Source organism: Suncus etruscus, chromosome 17 (genome assembly GCF_024139225.1).
Source record: "Suncus etruscus isolate mSunEtr1 chromosome 17, mSunEtr1.pri.cur, whole genome shotgun sequence".
NCBI classification, from domain to species: domain Eukaryota; kingdom Metazoa; phylum Chordata; class Mammalia; order Eulipotyphla; family Soricidae; genus Suncus; species Suncus etruscus.
In genome coordinates, this window is record NC_064864.1 from 47,977,271 (window position 1) to 48,000,451 (window position 23,181).

Below are 23,181 nucleotides of genomic sequence, written 5' to 3' on the forward strand. Positions count from 1 at the left end.
AATGAACAGATGCTTTGATAAAAAAGAAATACAAATGGCCAAAAGGCACATGAAAAAAATGCTCCTTGTCACTAATCATCAGGGAGATGCAAATCAAAATAACAATGAGATAACACCTCACACCACAGAGATTGGCGCACATCACAAAGAATGAGAACAATCAGTGCTGGTGGGGATGTGGAGAGAAAGGAACTCATATCCACTGCTGGTGGGAATGCCGTCTAGTCCAACCTCTATGGAAAGTGATATGGAGATTCCTCCAAAATCTGGAAACTGAGCTCCCATTCAACCCAACTATTCCACTCCTAGGGATATACCCTAAGAACACAAGAACACAATACAAAAACCCCTTCCTCACACTATATTTATTGCAGCACTATTCACAATAGCCAGGCTCTGGAAACAACCAAGATGCCCTTTAACAGACGAATGGCTAATAAACTGTGGTACATATACACAATGGAATATTATGCAGCCATCAGGAGAGATGAAGTCATAAAATTTTCCTGTACATGGATATACATGGAATCTATCATGCTGAATGAAATAAGTCAGAGGGAAGAGAGAGACACACACACACAGAATAATCTCACTCATCTATGAGTTTTAAGAAAAATAAAAGTCATTTTTGCAACAATCCTCAGAGACAATGAGAGGAGGGCTGGAACTTCCAGCTCACTTCATGAAGCTCACCACAAAGAGTGGTGAGTGCAGTTATAGAAATAACTACACAGAGAACTACCATAATCATGTGAATGAATGAGGGAACTGGAAAGCCTATCTAGAGTACAGGTGGGGGTGGGGTGGGATGGAGGGAGATTTGGGACACTGGTGGTGGGAATGTTGCATTGGTGAAGGGAGTGTTCTTTACATGACTGAAACCTAATCACAATCATATATGTAATCAAGATGTTTAGATACAGAAAAAATAGAAAAAAAGAAAGCAGGAAGCTGCCATGGGACTTGCAGAAATGCCTGCTGCATTCTTAAAGAAGGTCCATGGCATGTATTGTGTACTTATTCATTGAGATGATAGACAGGAGAATTTATTTCTCAAAAGATTGGTGTATACTGGAGATGGGCTATTGAGATGTATGTTGTACAAGGTGAATAAACAGGTCTTGAAAATGAACGTGTTTGTATTGGAAGCTAAGCTTATTTGATCTTCCTAAGGCTCAAAGTTATTCTCAAAGAAAGACTATATTTACACAAAGGTCTGAATTAAGAGTCTCTCAATCATGCTTTCCACTTGCACATGCCCCAAACTCTGACTTAGCCCCTTTTCTTACAAGTCCCTCATTTCATTGAGGGCTGACCCTGCACCCTTCTAATGAAGCCCAGGGGTCACTGCTCTGTGATGCTGTGTGCTGGGACTTGGGCTCATGGCCCAAGAATCATTTATCTAAAACCATTTATCTCTCCTCCCAATTCCTCCCAATTCAATTTGGAGCAAACCACCCATGGAAAGGCAGCACACATTATGAGCACTGACCTGAGGAACAGGTGCTGATTCCAGGGTGCAGAGTTGGGGAGCAGGATGCCATGTTGTTGGGAAGCCCAAACACTGCAGAGGAGGTGGAAGGTGGTGAGGAAGATGATGAGAGAAGAGAAACATTCAGCCCCAGAACAAGGGCAGAGAAGCAGGAAGAAATGCCAGGTTTGTATTTTTATGTTTTATATTTTATATATATTTATATATTTTATATTGTATATTTTATATTTTGTTAAATTCTTTTTATGGGGGGGCACACCCGGTGACACTCAGGGGTTACTCCTGGTTATGTACTCAAAAATCGCTCCTGCTTTGGGGGGACCATATGGGATGCCAGGGGATCGACCCGTCTTGCAAGGCAGATGCCTTACCTCTAGTGCCACCGCTTCCTCTCCTTGTTAAATTCTTATCCATTGGTAAAACTTCTTGCCTTGCCTTGCAGTATGAAACCAGGCATTACCCTGGGTCAGAGCTGAGTGCTGGTATTAGGTGGCTCAGCCTCAAGTGGGTTAGTGGGTCAGGCTAAAATCTATCATTAGTGACCCCTTTAACCAAAATGAGAAGTTCAGAGAAATCTAAAGACTTTCTCAGGGTCATGTGATTAATTCTTGGTATGTGAAACTAGACCTCTTGCATCTGTTTTCATGTTCTTTCCCATAACAGTTTTTTAGGGGATCTCCTGGGGTCATCAAACTGCAGGGTTTGATGGGGGAGGGCTAAGTGTGTTTGCCTACCAGATCCCGAAGAGTAGGCATTGGTGTGCAGGAGGGACGAGCTCTGGGTTGTCATATTGTTGTGGTAGGTCCCCATGGATGAGCCCGCTGGCAAGGTAGAGGACCACATGTGGGCGGGAAGGTTGGCATCCAGGATGGTGGTGTCATAGGTGCCAGCCACTGCAAACACACATACACACAACACTCCAGTGAGATGTTGTTTTCTGCACAGAGACAGCCAGAGGTTCAGCTCCCAAGCCAGGAGGGACTTTCCAGCAAAACATGTCTGACATAGTGGAGACAGGGCTTAATCAGTATCACTTAGTAAGTGAGTGAATGGGAACCACTAACTTCCCCAAGTCTTTCATTTGTAGAATTTGCTCCACACAGTGGTGGAAAGGTCAAGAATCTAGGGATAAACTTTTAGGATAGAGTGAAGGATTTCTTGACTTTTTCCCAGCCATGGTCTCCCTCCAATCTCGTTTCTTTCTTATGTGTTCCCTCTTCCCTCATCCACTGGTTGTCCCCGAGTCCTATGCTGTACCTCCTCCCTGCTTAAGCATTTGTGACTTTTGATCTCCTTGGTCCTGGGGACTCACCGAAGGTAATAAGGACCCTGGTGGGAAAAACTAGAGGCACCAAAGCAGCAGTATGAACCTACCTGAACCCACCCGGCCCCCTGGCTGGGCAGCCTGCACACACTCACCTGACTGGGAGCTGGCTGTCACCGTTTTGGTCTCCACTGTGCCTTTCTTGGGGATGGGGAGGGTGTTGGAAGAATTGCGAGTGGGACTCACACTAGCTGACCGGCTCCCCTTGAGCAATCGCTTAACATCATCCAGTTCTGTCCCTGAAAGAGAATTCCTCTAGTTTTCCATCTCTCCAGAGACTGGGCCTGAATTTTCTTCAGAATCAGGTAGCAGAGGGAAGAATTTTGGTGGTATCCAGGCATCTGCTCCCTCAGGGGGACTTTGTCCATCAGCTGATGCTTTTGGTGTTTGTCCACCAATGATTCCTTTACCCTGGAATTTTATTGTATTTATGGCCTCATAAATGTGGTGTCTGGGAAAGCAGTTCACTTCTTGGGGAGCTGTATTGGCAGATGCTCAGCAGAGAAGGTTTGGGTCTGGGTTGGGGGAGGCCACACCCCAGAGAGTTAGATTTAATAGAACTAATGCACTTGAAATGAACCCCTCAGTGGTGGTTTCAGCTCCAGAGCAGAAGAACCCATGGACCTGACCTTGCATGGGAGGCCTGCTGGATTTGTATCAAATGATTCCCCCATAGAAAGCTTCAGTCACATGATTAGTCAGGCCTCTATGGCTGATCCTGTTTGCAGCAACTGAAGAAATGGTGTGGACTCCCTGAGCATCCCCCAGCAAACAGGAATGGTGGTGGACATGGTATGTAGTAGCAGACATGTGGACAATGCACCCACGCACCCTCTCCTTTGGGAGTTCCACTCTTTGGATGCAACAGAGGTACTTGGGTGAGAACGCAGCACTGTAGCCTTATAGCCCATCATGCTGAGTTATTTAGGTAGGCCCTGGTCTGTGTGCTGACCTCTCTCTCTCTCTCTCTCTCTCTCTCTCTCTCTCTCTCTCTCTCTCTCTCTCTCTCTCTCTCTCTCTCTTTTGGTTTTTGGGTCACATCCAGCAGTGCTCAAGGTTAATCTTGATTCTATGCTCAGATATCGCTTCTGGCAGGCTCAGGGAACCATATGGGATGCTGGGATTCAAACCACTGTCCTTCTGCATGCAAGGCAAATGCCCTACTTTCATGCTATCTTTCTGGCCCCTCTCTCCTCTCTTTTATGTGAAACCCCTGGCACTTGGTTCATTTCACCATCCCCTGACCATTACAAGAGCAGATGGAGTTAAGCATGGTCTGACACCAAGATCCTGATTTATGTGATAAAGTTGTAACTCTCCCTCTACTCCTGACTGTCACTGCACGTAACATGGATGTCTCCATTATTAAGGGAAGCAACACCAGATGTGTCTATTGGCTTTCCTGGTGCAGTACCTAATTTTCCCCCCAAGAAATATATCAGCCAGAAGGCTCGTTGGAGAAGTTAATCATAACCCCTGTGTGGATTACTAGCTATATTTCTGACATGGCTGTGACATTATATTTCTCTTTTCCTTTTATTTGATTTTGTCCACTTGCAAAACTACAGAAATTTGGCCTCAGTTATCCTGCAGTCATAAAGAAATTTCAGCACCAAAAACCGACAAAGTTCCCTGCTGAAGTATATTTGCAACTCAAAGTCCAGCCAGCTACCTGTCTTTCTGTCAACCTATTTACTTCCTAAGGCCAAGTCAAAACTTAGCACCTTCAAGACAATGTCTTCTCTCCTTGTCTTTGAGCACCACAGCAGGATGACTTTGCCTCAGGGACTTTCCCTGTCATTTTGTATACCTGCTAACAAACAGGTTTGGCCAGTGTAGAATTAGGCTATTTTACTAGGTATAATTCTGTACATCTTTCATAAGTTTTATGTCTTTCTATTACCAGATCATAGGAAGTAGGTCTTAGCCCCTAGCTAGAAAACTATTCCCTCAGGTTAAGGATATTTGTTATTAGGAGAAAAACAGGATTTCTGCTATCCCTTAATTTACATCAGTAATGACACCTAGGGCCAGGAACTACTTTGATATGTAAGAAATCAGCCTTTCTTTTATCCTCTGGCTCCTAACTGAAACCTATTCTATTTTAAGGTTATAAATCCACCTAAAGCTATGTGTATTTGTTTTAAAATCAAACAATGTACATTGCATTCCTTTCATGATATGACTATCTCTTTTTCCCTTTATATACTCCCTTGCCTAAAGATTAAAGTTGTCGCACTCCTGCCAGAAGTGTGTTGACCCCACATACACTGTGTGTGGTATCATTATTTCATATTTCATATTCAGCCACTCGTGTTACCCACTTTCCTACGTGAAGGACTCCATCCCACTAGAATTGCTGAGACGCAAGACGCCTACAGCACCTGACCCTTCTCAAACACGCAGATGTCCGTAAGTCACCCCACAACCCCTCCAGTGTCTCAGTCAACCCATTCCTCATGTTCACTTTCAGTGACACTAAACAGGAAGCTTCTCTGTGATTAATTCAGCTCTGAACCCTCCCTGCTCCCACCACTCCAGGTCCAACTCCGGAAGGGCCTTAGCAATATTTTACAGTGGAGCAAATACACACAAGTGCACACGCACATAGACATGCATACATGTCACATGCAGGGCAGAAGCCCTAGATTTCTGAGTCCTGTCTACAACACAATGACCACTTACATCGGGTAGAGGGGGACGCACTCTGCAGCCGAACCCGGATCTCGCTCTCTGTGAGGGAAGAGGTGGAGAAGGTGGTAAATGAGGGGCCTGGCTTAGAGTCGACATGAATCTCCTCTGAGCATATGTGGGCTGATCTGAATCCCAAACATAGGAAACATAGTGCTAGTTTAAAATAAGGGTCCACTACCCTGCTAAGCTGTGGCTCCTGCCCTTCCAGACATGGCGGTGCCTAAGGAAATTGCAGGTCAAGTCCTGGCTTCATCACAAATCGGCCAGGAGCAGGCTCCTTCCCAGATCCTTTCCCACCCTCAGGGTCCTGACAGGTTTCTCAGCAGCTTTTCCAGCCCTAGGTGGAGACCAAGAGTCAAATTGCCCCCAAAGTCTCTCAGCAATGCTGAGAGAGCATTGAGGTGTCAGGGGCCAAACTCGGGACATTCAAAGCTTTTGCTCTGCCACTTGAACTGTGCCTCTGGCTCAGAAAACACTTGTTGAAAGACTTGAATCCAGTTACTGTACTTACCTCGGGTTTGGCTTCGGCCTCTGGTTGCTGAAGATGCTGAGAAACAAAGAAAAAAAACCTTATGTTTGTGTCAGATGGGATGGCCTGAATATTTCTGGTAGTATATCTATTAGAGATATATTAATATATCTAATTAGTATATCTATTAGATATAGTATATCTATTTTGCCAGAATATGTCTTGCTTTTCCCACAGAAGCAAATAAATAAAATGAGCATCACTGTGGAATCAGTGATTGTGTCAATTCATACGCATATGGAGATCCAAGAACAAGGGCCCTGTCCTAGGGCTCAGTGACTTTTTCTTCAGGAAACCAGGAAGGACTTACCAAATTCCTTTCGTGGGTACTCAGGGGAGGAGTTGCCACTGGAGCTCCCTGTGGAGAGAAGGAAACGTCAGCCTGGTTCCCAGAGACGATCTAGAGTCAGTGACTCTTGGCAGGCTGGAGCCTACTGGCCTGGTGCTATGGCATTTGGACGTGGTTCTGACCAAATTCTGGGTCTGAGTGACAGGAAGCTGTGGGCATGCACTCTTTGCTGTCCTTTCCTCCATGTTATGTGCTCTGTTCCAGAACTGGACCAGGGAGGGACCTGTCACTGCCACCAATATGTCACCTGCACCAGGCTGCTATCTGAGCTTGTGAAGCTTGTCCCAAACATGGCCCCATGACCGAGAAAGCACCAGCCCTCATGCTTCCCAAACCACTGGGGTGACTTGATCTACCTCGCCTACCCTCCATACTCCCTGGAAGTTCTAGAATAGAGGCCTGTACTTCTTAATTCTGTTTCTCTGGTGCTATACCCATCTTCACTCATGAGTGGGCCACTTGTCTTCTGACTTCTCTTTCCCCTAAGGCTCACTTTTACAGATTACCAGGAACCCCAGAAACTTAAGAGCAAAACCTAGACAGTCTCTTTCCTGCCGTATCCTTCTAGCATGGATTTGAGTGATGGTGCCTGGCCCTGTTTCCCTGAGCCCCCAAGAACTCATCTGATATGTTCTCTGGACTCATCCACCTATCCTTCCCAGCTCCCCCCTTTTTTTTTCCAGCTCCCACTGCTTCTCATTTCCCAGCTTCTGCTCAAATCTTTCCAATTGGACAATTTCATTTTTGGGCTCAGTTCCTCTGCATCCCACTGTCTACCTGGTACCCCCACCTGACAGCTATGTGGAATGTCTTGACTCACCCACATGGAAGCCTCCACTTTCCTTCTGTTTCTGAGCATCGCTGCCTGGAACTAGCCACCCGTGTTTGAAGACTCAGTGGAATCACCGACTCTCCTTTCTTTCTCCCCCCACAACAACGTCAACCCTCCTGATTCCTTTACCCATTCTCATCCCAGTCAAGCTTTCCCTTCTTGGTTCTGTCACTTCCCAACTAATTGGTCACTGAGTACAACCTCTTTCTTCCCTATTTTTTCTACATATACTTGGAGAATAGTGGACATCAAAGATGACAGACTCTTGCTTAGAAGACTCTGGGGCTGGGGCCGGGCGGTGGCGCTAAAGGTAAGGTGCCTGCCTTGCCTGCGCTAGCCTTGGTCGGACTTCGGTTCGATCCCCCGGTGTCCCATATGGTCCCCCAAGCCAGGAGCAACTTCTGAGCGCATAGCCAGGAGTAACCCCTGAGCGTTACCGGGTGTGGCCCAAAAACCAAAAAAAAAAAAAAAAAAAAAAAAAAAAAGAAGACTCTGGGGCTACCTGGAAGACGAGGGATAATACCAACATCTTAGCCCAGCCCTAAACTGAGTTCTTCTAGTCATTTACAAGGGTGCTGCTTACAGCCTTCACTCCTGCTCTCACATTTAGTCATTGCCCCTCCAACTTGGTGTGACCCACCTAGTTTGGCACTGGGTATGGGAAGCTCAAATATCACTTGGTCCCAATTCAAGCTCCACTTTCCTCCCTTTCTCCCAGGCTCCCCTAGACACAGAGAAAATAACTGAAGGTCCTTTAAGTTTGTGGTTCCCAATGGCATTGGCTTCAAGAGCATGATTGAAGGGGAACTTTGCTTCCAGACAGCGTTCTGGATTCATTGTTGCTACTTTTATCAGGCCTCCTGCTTTGTACACCTGTCAATTTAGCCCATATTTTAGGCTACAGACCAGCAGGCAAAGTCCATTTCTGATTCATTAAGTGCCCATTAAGATATGCTGCATATTGTTAAATACACAGAGATCACTCATAACGACCACTTGAAAGAGTAACTAAGTGGATGAATGAAGGAATGGGTAAATCTAGAAAAATCTCTAAGCATCATGAGTTCACAAAAGAAACAAGGAAGAGTGGAAAGAAAGGGAAGGGCTGATGTGGGGGAATACTGCGTTTTCAGACTTTAAAGCCTGACTGACAGGGACAGGACTATGGAGAGTAGTTCTCCCCTAAAGTTCACGGGACTGGTACCTTCATAGGTTCCATGGCGAGTGACATGTGTTTTCCTGTCAAAGGTTGACCCGGGCGAATTGGGCAGAGTGGAGGCAGGTGAATGGGCTCTCCTGTAACTGGAGGTGGAGGCATTGCCCCGGGTACTGCCACCTACAAGGAGAGATAGTGGGAATTCTCAGCACACAGTAGATGGGCTTTCAGTCTCACCAAGTACCAAAGGCTGCTCCTAGTGAAAGAGGGTCCTGGAGAGTTTTGGGAGCATCGTATAAATTCTACCTCACAGTCCCCCCCTTGTTTAGGAGGACGATGGCTATTGTCCTTCCCAGGCTGACCATGGGAGGCAGCACCTCCTGCATGGTTTCCTGAAGATCTGGAGTTTTGTGGTGGAACACTGGAAGGGACACGAGGATGGAGACTGCCAACCACTGGGCATAATTTCTCTTGGTCAACTTGGCTATTTGTTTGGTCTTTATTTCTCCAAAATCCCTCTGAGATGCAAGAAATGGCTTCAGAAGCACAGAAATGTGCTTCTTTCTGTTTGGGGGCAGGTTTGCTGCTTTGGTTTGGGGTCAGCCTGAAGGCTCCCACCGAAGAGGATCTCACTGCGAGCAACAGGTGGGTGTTGGCTGCTTGCCTAGTGGTACCTGTTCAGGGTAGCAGGGATGTCTCAGATTATTTTAGTACAGTGACCCAATAGGTGAGTTTCTGCGGCTGTGAATGTAAGTTGTAAGTAGTTTCTAAAAACATTGGCTTCTAGAGAGATTGAAGGGGAATGGGTCACCTTCCAGGTCACCATCCTGGATTAATTATTGCTACTTGTATCATGACTTGATATGAAGGATTTTGTTTCAGTGGAGCAGCTGCAGATACTTGAGGGGAAGGGCTCACCCATTGGGCTGTTAGTTCTTGGGGGGCAGTGACTAAGTGGCCCACAATGTCATTGTCTCGATCCCTGTCTCCACCCAGCCCTCCCGCCTATAGACACTCACTTCCGGTTATGTAGCTGCTGCTTCCATGAATCAGACTTTGCTTCTCCGTTCGGCTTCCACTACCCAGAGAGCCCGTCTTAGCATAGCCATTGCTGGTGGAGCATTCTGCAGAGCAGGGGGAAGGCATGATGAAGGAGGGAATCCCTGTTCAAGCCCTGCCCCTTGGAGACTGCCCTGGTGTCTTACCTATCACCTCTTCCCTACCTAGGTCCCTTCCCTACCTGCATAACAAGTTGCTTATTAGAAAAATCAAAATATTAGGAAAGACAGCTGAAGGGGTGTGCAGTTTCCTAAGTGTCCAGGCCTGAGTCCAACTTGCTTCCTTTAAAACCCTGCTCTGTGCACCTCACATGGCAACCACTAGAAGAATGGTGGGACCAGTGATGCACCCCCACCTCCACCCCAGCTGCTGCTTCCTTCCCTCTTCTCTGATGCTGATGGATAGGCTCCGCCTCCCCTGGGAACCAGGCTTCCTGGGGAGCATTGGGGAAGTATGAGGGGGTCCAGTCTCCAATATAGAATCTCCTAAATCTAAAGACTTCCAGAAAAAAACTGAACAGTTAAAACAAGTGGTCCTACCAGTTGTTCCCTCCCTGCACCCCAAACCCTGATTGGATACGATTTCTGATATTATATAGAGACAGAAATCATTTGGGTGGTTTTCAGGAGCAGGAAGAGGGGAGGGATAATGGGGATGGAGTACGGCATTGGGAATTTTCTGGTGTATCAAATCCTATTAATACAACTGTTTAAGGAGATTTCTGATGGTTCAGATTTGCTCAACAGGAGAGCAGGCACGGCAGAGAAGGTGATAGGTGAGAAGAAAGATCTGGAGACAGTCACTTACTTGGTGGTAAGGATGTTAGTCTTGTAGTTACTGTTTCTGTGATAACTAGAAAAGACCAAGAAGAAATGGGATTTGAGGTTAGACAGTAGAACTTTGTGTTTTGATAAAGATTTATACTAAGTCTATTCCATACATAGACTTAGCACCTACAATTGGTTCAACATAGATTTTCACATAGTTGTGTTAATTGCCAAGTATGTACTCTGACCTACTGTGCTCAAAAATATGTACAAAAGCAATGAATCTTCATGTGCCTGGAAAATAAATTTCTATCTTTTGGGCACCAAAAGTAGTTTACTCACTGATTTGAAAAATAAATTGCCGAGGTAGGTAGTTTTGTCTCTTGTTTAGCATTCAGAGCCAGCTCAGGCCTTGACTTGCCTCTGCAGGTGGGGCAGGGCCTCGTCATTCACACAGGCCTCAAGCCACTGTCATTCTCTGGGAGGCTCCTTCTGAAAGGGTCAGACTATGTATTTATTACCTTGGACTTTATGAATTGAGATGTCTGGGAGATACCACAATTTTCTGTCAAATCCTCAGGCCCATTCTTGAGGGTGAGAAAGTGTGACTGTATAAGTCACATTGGGTATTTAATCGAAATTAGGTGAACTACAAGGCAGAGTTGAAGACCTGGTTCCTTTTCCTCTTGATAAGAAGTATTTCTAGATCACAAGTAATAGTGCACCTAGAGGCCATCAGAACTTCCAGCTTTGTTAAACATTAGCCAGAGGAAAGGAATTTTTCCCCTTAATCTTCTACTTACTTACCCCTTGGAGAGGTGGGTGTAGATTCCCCAGGTAAGGGCAGACTCAATTTCATGCTGTGACCTTGACTATGGCAGCAATAGCCCTTTGTATTGGCTATAAAATAGCCCCAGTCGATTTGAGGTCTCTGAAGAATCATTTTGGTGTCCCTTGATGCCAAGTGGCTGTTGACAGCATCATCCCCCCTCCACACTCTTTCTAATCTATCCCCATCCAGTCTGTCTTTCCTTCCCGCTGCCTTCACCTACACAATCTAGTTGTCCTAGCAGGAACATGAGGTTATGAAAGCAGTAGAAAGTGCTTTCAAAGCATAACAGGAAAGGTTTTTCAGACGAATGTGACAGCTTAACTTAAATAATAGTCTTTGAGCTTTTGCTCAGCCTCTCACTGGATGGACCTTTGTGATTCTTAGATACATAAAAATAAAATTATTTCTTAACCTAAATTCCCAACTTGGTAGAGCCAGAACATTTTTTTGTTGGAGATTGATGCTAGTTGCAGGTTAACTGAAGGAGTGAGGGTTGCCAATGGGCAGTTTAAATAGCTCTGAATTTATCATTTGGGACATTACACAGAAAAATTATATATCTTTTTTTTGCCATTTTCAGTGTAGATTGCAAATCAATGCCACTGTTGTTATTCCAACTTTGTCCCTGTATTGATGAGGCTATTAGTCTTTAAAGTTTTGGTGGCTTGTTCCTTAAATAAGGAATCATTTCAATAAAATATGGCAAATTCATCCAACAGAATATCATGCAGCCATTAAAAATGCTGAGTAGAGGTGGGAGTAGCTCAGTAGTGAAGCCCATGCTCTAAAATTTCAAAACCTTGGATAAAATCCTAGCATCATTTCCCCTCACTAATGTTGATTATATAAATTATATATCAAAATAGCATTTTTTTTGTTTTGTTTTGTTTTTTTGGTTTTTGGGTCACACCCGGTGGTGCTCAGGGGTTACTCCTGGCTGTCTGCTCAGAAATAGCTCCTGGCAGGCACAGGGGACCATATGGGACACCGGGATTCGAACCAACCACCTTTGGTCCTAGATCGGCTGCTTGCAAGGCAAACGCCGCTGTGCTATCTCTCCGGGCCCTCAAAATAGCATTTTTTTTTTAAATATGGAACGCTTCACGAATTTGCGTGTCATCCTTGCGCAGGGGCCATGCTAATCTTCTCTGTATCGTTCCAATTTTAGTATATGTGCTGCCGAAGCGAGCACCAAAATAGCATTTTTATCTTATTTTTTATTATTTTATTTTTAGTTTTTGGGCCACATCTAGTAGTGTTCAGGGGTTACTCCTAGCTCTGCCTCAGAAATTACTCCTTGCAGGCTCTGGGGGACCATCTGGGATGCTGGGAATTGAACCTGGGTCAGCTGTGTGCAAGGCAAATGCCCTACCCGCAGTGCTTTTGCTCCGGCCCCTCATCCTTTTCTAAAAATTAAGATACGTTTTGATTTTTGATATTGTTTCTTTTTTTTTCTTCAGTGCAGGGGATTCAACCCAGGGCCTTATACATCAAACTCTCTACCACTGAGTTTTCTAGATCACAAGTAATAGTGAACCTAGAGGCCAGAGGCCATCAGAACTTCCAGCTTTGCTAACATTGGCCAGAGGAAAGGGCTTTTCCCCCTCTATCTTCTACCCGTTGGAGACATGGGTATAGATTCCTCAGACAAGGATGGACTTAATTTCATGCTGTGATCTTGAGTATGGCAGCAACAGCCCTTTGGATTGGATGTAAAGGAGCCCCAGTCGAGCTGAGGTCTCTGAAGGATCATTTTGGTGTCCCTTGAAGCCAAGTGGCTAGTGACAGCATCATTCCCTCCCACGCCTTTTTTAAAAGTTACTTCTATATTTAAGTATATATAACTCTTACGTCTTTCAGTGACTTCAGTGCCTTCTCGTTTGTTTTTCCTGTTTACGTCCATCCCATAGCCACCTGCAGGAGAAATCCAGACACCATGAAATACTGCACCTCTGCCTTCACTTTCACTGAGGTCCCTTACACAAGCTGGGAGCCACAGATAAAAGATTCCTAGAATTCAAAGCATAGTTCTTTCATATGCATATATTTTCCCTAAGAGTTATTTAATTGAGAACAACTGAATAGTTGTACTTCGGATTCTAATCCTTTGTGCTGGCACCTATTTTCCAAGGTATAATAGTCAGGTTACCTTCTGTTCAGCATTAAATGGCTTATACAGAAGAGCCAGCACACAGAAGACTAAAATCCCTATTTTTCACCAGAGCAAAAGAGAACTAAAGGAGTCCTATAAAAGCTGACTACATTCACTTTGATGCATCCCATACAGTGTCCTAGCTGGAGCACTAGGAAATTGCCATTATTTAAAATTTGTATGTGAGAATAATCTTTGGTGGATGGATCTCATGAAGATAAAACAGGAATGGCTATTCTTTTTTTTTTTTTTTTTTTTTTTTTGGTTTTTGGGCCACACCCGGTAACACTCAGGGGTTACTCCTGGCTATGTGCTCAGAAGTTGCTCCTGGCTTGGGGGACCATATGGGACACCGGGGGATCGAACCGCGGTCCGTCCAAGGCTAGCGCAGGCAAGGCAGGCACCTTACCTTTAGCGCCACCGCCCGGCCCCTGGAATGGCTATTCTTAAATGAAAATTGACTCCTTTCATAAGATGAAATTTTCTCTTTTCACCTAGTAGGCAAATTTGCAGACTAAGTGAGAGAAATATATAAAGAAAATCAGTGTAAAATCTACTGAAGTAGGTAAGAAGTGTGTGTTTCTATGTGTTATGTTTGCTTTCCATGGACTCTCTACTTCTGGAAGGAAAATCAATAAGTTCTTATCTGCTGTGTTCACCACTCAAGCAACTAGAAGGTAGGATAGGGTGGGAGTTGTCTTGAGACTTAAACTCACAAAGCATAGCAAGCATTTCCCTCCCAACTGGGCTCTTTTCCCATGGCTCCTAGTAAAAAAGAAGGAACAAGAAGGAACTGGCTTTGCCTTATCTTCAGGATGGCTTTCAAAATGTTTTCCAGAATTCTTCATCAAGGCACTTTGATGCCCACAATATCTCTCAACTTTCCCATCAGGAGTAATGGACTACTCAAAAGTGTTATCTTTTTCAACCAGGGAAAACTAACACGGTGCAGGCTGGGTTATAGTCTTCCAAGGCAGACATGGAATATAATTTTGTTTTGTTTTGGGCCCATGCCCAGTTGTGCTCAAGGCTTATTCTGTGCTCCTGGATCATTCCTCATGGTGTTCAGGGGAACATAATGCAATGCAAGGGGAGAGGGGAGTCAAACCCCAATTAGCCATATCAAGGCAAGTGCCTTAATATTGTGCTATCTGAAGCCCATAAAATGAGATTTATTTATTTATTTATTTTTTGGCCACACCTGCTGATGCTCAGGAGTTACTCCTGGCTATGTGCTTAGAAATCGTTCCTGGCTTGGGGGATCATATGGGATGCCAGGGGAGCAAACCGCAGTGTTGGCAAGGCAATCAAACACCTTACAGCTTGCACCACCGGTCTGGCCCCAAAATGCTACATTTTTTAAGTTTACTTTTTATCCTGTTCTCTAAAACAAAAGTGTCTAGAGCTGATGCAAATCAATGCAGACCCAGAAAACTTCCTGCTGGAAACAAGGCTATGTAAGGCAGCAAGGCAGCTGCAGAGAGGAATGAAGCAGGATGGGCAAGGTTTGCTCCAGGGCCTCATGGACGGTGCCAACTCCTTGCTCATCAGAGTTTCTAAAATGCAGCTCTAGGCAAGGAATCTGACAGTCGTGGAAAGACTTCTGGCTGGCTGGGTCTGAAAAGCCACAGAAGGTCTCTGCAGGTATGTTTCCTGGTGCCAAGAGGATTGGCTCCATAAACAGTTTAATGAGTGAGCACAGCTTCATTAGGAGAGCAAACCTGGACTACAACTGCATCTATGTTCCAGTTCTTACCTGTCCAAAATGGGCTACGCCAGCCTACCTGAGCACATGGTTGGACCCTCCTTGAAATCCTTTGTTTGAACACTAAATGCCTGTGTGCCTGTGAAGTGCACTTCCTCCTTTTTTAATTTCTTTCTTACAAGGGTCCTTAGTGTGGACCAGACACCATTTGGGAAATGAACCATTCAAAGGTACCTGTCTGCCAGTGGGATGTGCCTAGGCTGCCAGGTGAACTGGTACAAAATACTGTTTGGACAGGAAGTGTTTTTAACAACCCATGGAAACTTTGGTTTCCCACACTGCAGCTTATTGGGATTCTCTAATGAAAATGGCAGTCGGCAGCTATGCTAATTTTTGGGCTGGGCTGGGTTTGTTCCTTGGGTATGAAGCTGGCACCAGACAACTCTCTTGGGTAAGCCTCTCAGTGTCCAGCACCAAACTTGGCACGTGTCTTCCTGTTTCTTTACCCAGAAAAGCAGAAGGTAAATATAGAAATCTAGGCATGCCTTCTCCTCATATTCCCCCCACCCCTCAAAACACACTTTTTTTCTTAACTCCCAAAGATGGAGCCTCTTCCAGCCTCACAGGAACAAAGCCCCAAAATTTAGAGGGCATAAAGAAACAGCTGCAAAGTCAGCAAATCACTCTGTCAGGCCTTGTGAGGAAGAATTCTACCTACCTGGCCTTCTAAGAGGGTTTTTGCCTTTCAGCCCCACACAAGGATTTCTGGAGCCTGCCATGTACAGATTGAGGCACTGTAATTTTGCCAAAGATTCTCCTCAACTGAGAATTCAAGAGGCAAGAATATGTTGGAAACTGGAGGCCTTTATCATATTTATCTATTTTGTTCATTGTGAGGCCCACACCCTGTGTTGCTTGTGGGGGGTGGATAACTCAGGGCGGTAACTCTAGGTATATTTGGTGTATTGGGGGTCAGAGGAAGTACACAAAGCATGTGATCTACCTCTCACCTCAGGAAACAAAGTCCTTTAAATCAAATGCAAGAGACAGTGTTTTAAAACAGTTTCAAAATGGAAAGTAAGGGACTGAGGAACAAGTTTGGCCTGGATCAGCCCACAGCACCAGAGCATTCCCACAGGGCTTCCTTTTTAAGCCTCTTAGTGCCGATCATTTTGAATTTTCTAACTTCAGAAGGAACATTACCTGGTAGATACGTGCCTGAGCCTGCCTCTCCCAGTGGTGCTCCTAGAACACGCACTTCTCCCCAAAGCACTATTTACAGGAAGCATGATAAAGTGCATAACTTTTAACTTCTTGGATGCTTGGGCCACTTAACTACAACTAAGGATGAACAAGTCATTCATGTTCTCAGTTCCAAACTTATGCTCATTTCTATACATAGTCCTAAGAGTCTCTCATAATACTTTGGAAGAGGTAAAAATGGCCTCGTGTCACTGTCTTAAGCCAAAAGAGTCAACTTAAAATGATTATTCTATTTATATGAATTGCTTTCTTTCCATTTCATTCAAATGATGTGACATCAATGTAAAATTATCCCAGAAGTGGTGTCATGTGATACACAGTAACAACAGGAAAGTTAGATATCTCCCCCTTTATTTTCTGGTTCCCATATAAATAAATGTTCCTATATTCTGCCAAGAAATTGAAAGCATTTGGCATCTCCTGGAACTCTAATCACTGTTCACTTTAAAGTAAGAAATTTCACACTTTAAAATCAGGGGTTAGAGAGATAGTCCAGGAGGTAAGGCACTTGCCAGGAGGAAGCCCACACTGCAGGGTGTGGCTTAACGTCACCCCCAAATTAAAGCCAAACAACAATACAACACAAAGTAGCACAACAGAGTGTGAAAAATCATTTACTCTCCACTGACCTGGTACCACAAGTAGGCCAAGAGGTTGATGCCCAGGATGCCCAGTGGTGCCTGAAATAGGATGGTCTCAGAGGTTTTTGTCTGTACAACACCCCATCTGTGTCTTGCCTGCTTGATGCAGGTTCCCTGAATTTTTTAAACTTATAAGTGGGGGCCTTGGACCCTGTTTCATGAGTATTTACAACCAAATTTGATAGAGTCCTACTTCAGTTAATAATGCGAAGGAGCCAAGTCACTCAGACACAAACTCTAAGTCAGGTGTAATATAAAAAATAGAGTTAGTTCAAGATCAGATCAGTTTTAACAGAACAACTTTTCTCTCCAGCCCAAATCACAATTCTCCTTTTAACTGCCCTGCTCTAAACTCTGATCTAGTTTTTGTGGGTGATAAGAAGGGCTGAGAGTGTCTCTTCCTCCCTATTGCCTTGAATTCACAGAGGGGTACCATCTTTAGATTGGTCCTAACTTTAGATCTGTTCCTCAACTGATGCCAGAGCAGAAAGGGGTGAGAAGAATAATTCCCACATAAACACCTTAAAATAAAAACAAAAAGTCACCTCCTAACATTTTATGGTCACAACCATCTAAGAATTAGGCCAATAAATAAGAAGTCTTGTACCCAGGGCTTTGTCAACATTTGGAAAAGTGAAGGTGATTTTCAGTTAGCAGCATGGTCCAATGAGACACCTGAGCAGGTAACTCTCATTCCCAAGTAATTCATTTTGGCCCAAATTGGCCAGTAAAAACGTGTTCACTGACCACATTTTATATTTTCCTCCTTCCAAGTTTGATTACAGGAAATTCCTACATTTATTATATCATCCAGATAGTTCACTTTACTTTAGATTAGCGATTATTTTCAAGTCTGATAACAACCATGTTGACCCAGCCTGTGAGTTTAATCAGACACTGCCTATGCAGAGCCCGGCAGACCGCATGGCCATGATTAGTGATTAGAGGAGTTATTTCCAGAAACCTTCTTTAACCTCCACTTTAACTTCGTCTCCAAACTAATCTCAGCAATCCAGAGGAATAGGGAAAATAGAGCGAGTGAGAAGAGAACAAGAGTGAAAGAGGAGGAAAGAAAACACTTATCAAATTACAAATAAAACAACACAACACAGTTTAAACACAAACTGAAATTAAATACATTTAAAAAATCTGGCTGCCAGAATCCACTATCTATCTCCTAAATGACCTTTTCTTCTCTTCCCCACAGGTAAATCTTTCTTGTTTCTAAGCAGAATGAACAAACCAAAGTAATCATTTATGGCCAATGAATCACTGTATTCAGGACGTTGAAAACAAAACTGCTTCATTGATTTTTTCTCCCTAATAAACATTTAAGTTCCAAATGGCAAACATCAAGACAAACTTTCAGAAGAAGTGGGGAAAGGTCAAATTCTTCCTGGTACTTACCTGGTCTGAGATTTAGAAGGAACTGGAAACTGCTTCGAATAAATCCCCCTCTCTTCCCCTGACGTTTTCTTCTAGATGTTGGCACTTGCCACTTTTTTTAAATCCAAGCCCAGCCAAGGTGTGTTAGATCTGAGTGATCCTTCAAAAATGTTCACTTTTCCGTCTCTCCCTGTTGTTTCTCTTCGTTCTTTGCTTCCGAACAAGTCCTGACAAAGGTGTGTCGTGGTTTACAGCATTACTCCACCCTTTCAATTATGACACTTGCTGCATTTAAAAAAAAATCTGCCTCCAGGAATCAAACTTTACAGAGGTGGACAGCCTCTCCTATCAGTTTGGAAAGATTAACCATTTAAAGGCCCATGGGGGGGGGTGGGAAAGCAAGGGAAGGTTTGCTCACAGGAAATGCTACTTCTGGACATCTCCTTTTCTTCCTTACTGCACAGCTTAGATCTCTGCCTCTCTGTCATGAGAAGCGCTCACAGCTCCATATCTACAGTTCCAGCTAGACATGTGGGGTTTTGGACTCAAAGGACCTGTTGCTGAGCCCTAGAAAAATCATGAAGTTGGTGGAGCATACCTCCAAGATCTGTTTTCTCTACAGTCTTTGGCCTCTTTCCCATTCTAACTCAAGTCAGACAAACTCATCAGGAAGAGACTGAGAGGGAGCGAATTCATACTACAATAATGCTTACTGAGATGTGGAACAATTAATGGCATTGCAGGTTGAATAGAGGGGCGGAAGGGGGGTGTATGCGGTGCTTGGGTCTCTGTGCAGGCCCAAAAGGTGCTCAGGCCTCATGATGTGGTGCTGGGCCTGGAGGTGCTGTGCTTGATGAACAATGAGGTTTTGGGGACTGAACTCGGGGTCTATGCATGCCAGGCATATGCTTTGAACTACTTCTTCAGTACTTTGAACTACTTCTTCATTCCTTAATGGCTCATTAAAAAAAAAGTAACCAGATACAGCCATATGGACTTCCAAAAGTTGTGTTAGTACTGAATTTTGGGCATTTAGAGAGATCATTGGAAACAGTTAGGCTTTTTTTGTCCTTCAGGAAATGAGACGCTTTTCATTCACTCAAAGACAGATGTGGAATCCCAGACTCAAATTAGACAATTCTCATGAAAACCTGGGTAACCTCTGGCTTTCTGGACCCACAGATGCTTGTACAACCTCTTAATGTTGGTCCTATGGGAATTCTGAACCTGGCACCCATTCTGGCATTTCTTTGAAGCCACACCTTCTTCTGGTCTGATTTTACCTGACATCAGGCTGGGATTCCTGGTTCTTTTTTTCCTTTCTTTCTTTTTTTTTGGGGGGGGGGGCACACCCAGTGACGTCAGGGGTTACTCCTGGCTATGCACTCAGAAATTGCTCCTGAATGGGGGACCATATGTAACGCTGGGGTATCGAACCGTGGTCCATCCTAGGCATCATTCTGCTACTAGGTGGGAGCTATGGGGCTCCTTCAATAAGATGCTGATGATGTCTGTCTGTGCCCCATCAATGTGAGCTTCACACAAGGAGGAACAGAATAGTTGTGGGATTCTTGTGCCTCTACACCCCATGTTCAGCCATTAAACTGCTCATTTCAGGCCTCTTCTAATCATCCAGAATGGAACAGCATTGGGTTCTTGCTTTCTGTGATGTTCTTTCTTTCTCCAGATAAATTCTTGCTCCAGCTGCTGCAGCCAGACATGTCCACCTGTGCTGAGTAATGAACTATAGAATAGTTTCTGTCCTTATACAGTTCACAGACTCAGGGAAGAACATGAATTTTGTTTTTGTTTTTTGGGCCACACTTGGCAGTGCTCAGGGTTACTCCTGGCTCTGTGCACAGAAATAAGTCATGGCAGGCTTGGGAGACCATATGGGATGCCAGGGATCGAACCTGGGCTGGCAGTGTGCAAGGCAAATGACCTACACACTGAGCTATTGCTCCGGCCAGAGGAACATGAATTTTGATTTTTGTTTGTTTGTTTGTTGTGTGTTTGTTTGCTAGGGTTGTTATATCAAAACATTGGTGCCTAAACAGAAGTATATTTTTTCATAGAGGGCCAGAAGTACACGATCAGGTTGGTTTCTTGAGAGGCTCTCCTGTTGGATGGCAGATCTGACTTCTGGTTGCATCCTCACACAGTGGTTCCTGTTTGCCTGTATATCCCCACTGCATATGGATGCCCTTATGTCCTCTTTTTTTGCCTAGAAGACTAGTATAATGAATTCAGGTGCATTGTTATGGTCTCATTTCAACTTAATTACTTTTCTTTTAAAAGACCTACACCTCCCAAAGTGGTCAGATTCTAAGGTACTGATTGTTGTTTTAAGTTTTAATATCTAGGTTGGGTGTTGGGTGGGAGTGGGGAACACAATTCATAACAAATTATATATCAAAAACCAATTAGGTACCAATTTAGTATTAATAATAGAATTATTATTATAATGAGAGACTTCTGTGGGAATATAAATTTATGCAACTATTTTGAGAAAACTTAGGGAGCTTCCTTATGTAAAAATGTTAGAGAGAGGGCCTGAGCGATAGCACAGCAGGTAGAGCATTTGTTGTAACATGGCCAACCTGGAACCTACCTGGGTTCGATCCCCAGCATCCCATATGGTGCCCTGTGCCTGCTTTGAGAGATTTCTGAGTACAGAGCCAGGAGTAACTCCTGAGCACCACTGGGTGTGGCCCAGTCTCTCCCTCCAAAATAAATTAGAGAGAGACTAGAGGAGTCAGCAATCCCATTTTGGGATAACTAACCAAAGAATACAAAATCAAAAAATACAAAGAATACAAAAGTGTGAACATCTCAATATTTATTGAAGAATTATTTATAATAGTCAAAATATGGAGCAACTAAAGTGCTCATTGATAAATGATTAGATAAAGATAACCCACTTTTACAATGGGTTACAAATTAGTTATAAAAATAATAAAGTTACTATTTGTCATTCACAATAAAATGGAAGGAATTTCAGAGAACAATGTGAAGCAAAATAAGTCAGAAGGAAAAAGACTTGTAGATTATTTCTCCCATTTGTGTAATGTAAGGATATAAAGTCGGTGAATGAATTTAGAAAAAAGGGAGCTGAGGAAGGAAGTTTTAGTGATTCTGAAATAAAAGTGGGGGAGCCTCCTAAGTGGCATTCAGTGGGCCTGGGGACCACTCCCTCTGATACTCAGCCAGCGGAGTTTGCTTTTCAGTGCTGTTGCTTGGAGTATAAAGTGCTGGGGACCACTTGGGCCACCCTAGAGTTGCTTGGGGTCCTACTGATGTTCACGGGCCACCAGCACTACACCTAATGATCCTTAGGAGGCAATGTAGGGATAAAACCTGAGCGAATAATATCACGGTTATACTTAGAGAGATTGCATTAAACTTGTACAATGTTTTGGGGGAGAATTGCCGTTTTTTTTTTTTTTTTGGTTTTTGGGCCACACCCGTTTGATGCTCAGGGGTTACTCCTGGCTATGTGCTCAGAAATCGCCCCTGGCTTGGGGGGACCATATGGGACGCCGGGGGATCGAACCGCGGTCCTTCCTTGGCTAGCGCTTGCAAGGCAGACACCTTACCTCCAGCGCCACCTACCCGGCCCCAGAATTGCCGTTTTAATAATGTTGATCCTTTCAATTTATGAGCAAGGTATATGCCTCCATTTTCTTGTGTCCTCTTTTATTTCTTGAAACAGTGTTTTGCAGTTTTCTTTGTATAGGTCCTTATCTCTTGAGTTAAATTGTCACCAAGGTATTTAAGTTTTTGTGGTACAATTGGGAATAGGATTCTTTTTTTAATATCAATTTCTTCTTGATAGTTATTTGCATATAAATAGGATTCATCTCAGTGATGCAAAGATGTTTAGCATATTCAAGTCAGTCTATCTAATACACCATATCAACAAAAGAAAAAAAACAAAAACCATATGATCATATCAATAGATGCAAAGAAAGCATTTGACGAATTTCATGATAAAAACTCTCAACAAGATGGGAATGGAAGGAAATTTTCTCATTATAGTCAAGGTCATTTACCTTAAACCCATGGCAAATATTATACTCAATGGGGGAAAAAACTGAAATCCTTTCCTCTGAAATCTGGTACAAGACAAGGCTGTCCCCTCTTGCCATTCCTTTTTAACCTAGTTCTAGAAGTACCTGCCATAGCAATTAGATAAGAAAAATATATGAAGGAACCAAAAAATTTTAAATGAAGGTCAGGGATGGGCATATGACTCAAAGTACTTGTTTTGCATGTATGAGATGCTGTGTTTAAGTCCAACTCCTTAACACAAAAATTAAAAAAAGCTTAAAACAAAGCCCAAATAAGTTTAAAAATTATGCTCTTGACACATTTTCTTTTCAAAGCTGTATAAAATAGATCCTTCACTCTACTAACCCAGATTTTTAAATTTGTCACTTAGTTCGCCATGGTATTACAGATAGAACATTCTGCCTCAACATGTAAACATGGGGGGAAATCAATGGCAGAGAGGAGATGTATCCTAATCAAGTAATAATTTATATAATAATCAGGTAGAAATTTAAACTGAGAAAAAAGTTGAGTGAGGGGCTGGAACAATGGTGCAGCAGAAGGGCGGTTGCCTTGCATGTGCCTGACCTAGGACAGACTGCGGTTCAATCCCCCAGCATCCCACATGGTCCCCCAAGCCAGGAGCGATTTCTGAGTGCACAGCAAGATTAACCTCTGAGTGTCACTGGGTGTGGTCCAAAAACCAAAAGAAAATATGAGAGTGATGAGACCACTGTAGTTAAGTGGAGAGAGAGACCACTGTAGTTAAGGGGAGAGAGAGAGATAGTTAAGTGGGGAGAGAGAGAGAGTTAAGTGGGGAGAGAGAGAGAGAGAGAGAGAAAGAGAGAGAGAGAGAGAGAGAGAGAGAGAGAGAGAGAGAGAGAGAGAGAATGAGAATTTCTGATCTGGCATCAGAGGTGTATGGTGGTACTGTGAGAGTAAAGAAAGAC

The 23,181-nt window shown here is 43.8% G+C and overlaps 1 protein-coding gene and 1 non-coding gene across 2 annotated transcripts in view; both read right to left on the reverse strand.

Annotated features, from left to right (window-relative positions):
* Positions 1-12,937, reverse strand: part of COL17A1 (collagen type XVII alpha 1 chain) — a 44,467-nt gene extending 31,530 nt beyond the window's left edge. The window contains exons 1-10 of the mRNA XM_049790422.1: positions 12,886-12,937; positions 10,243-10,287; positions 9,396-9,500; positions 8,425-8,556; positions 6,350-6,397; positions 6,022-6,057; positions 5,502-5,549; positions 2,912-3,055; positions 2,227-2,385; positions 1,493-1,564 (exon numbers count right to left, since the gene is read on the reverse strand). Of these exons, the coding sequence (XP_049646379.1) occupies positions 1,493-1,564; positions 2,227-2,385; positions 2,912-3,055; positions 5,502-5,549; positions 6,022-6,057; positions 6,350-6,397; positions 8,425-8,556; positions 9,396-9,500; positions 10,243-10,287; positions 12,886-12,937 (841 nt within the window). The remainder of the gene's footprint in view (positions 1-1,492; positions 1,565-2,226; positions 2,386-2,911; positions 3,056-5,501; positions 5,550-6,021; positions 6,058-6,349; positions 6,398-8,424; positions 8,557-9,395; positions 9,501-10,242; positions 10,288-12,885) is intronic.
* Positions 12,120-12,226, reverse strand: LOC125995252 (U6 spliceosomal RNA). Its single transcript, XR_007490803.1, has one exon. It is a non-coding gene; the product is annotated as a U6 spliceosomal RNA (small nuclear RNA).
* Positions 12,938-23,181: the final 10,244 nt, after the last annotated feature.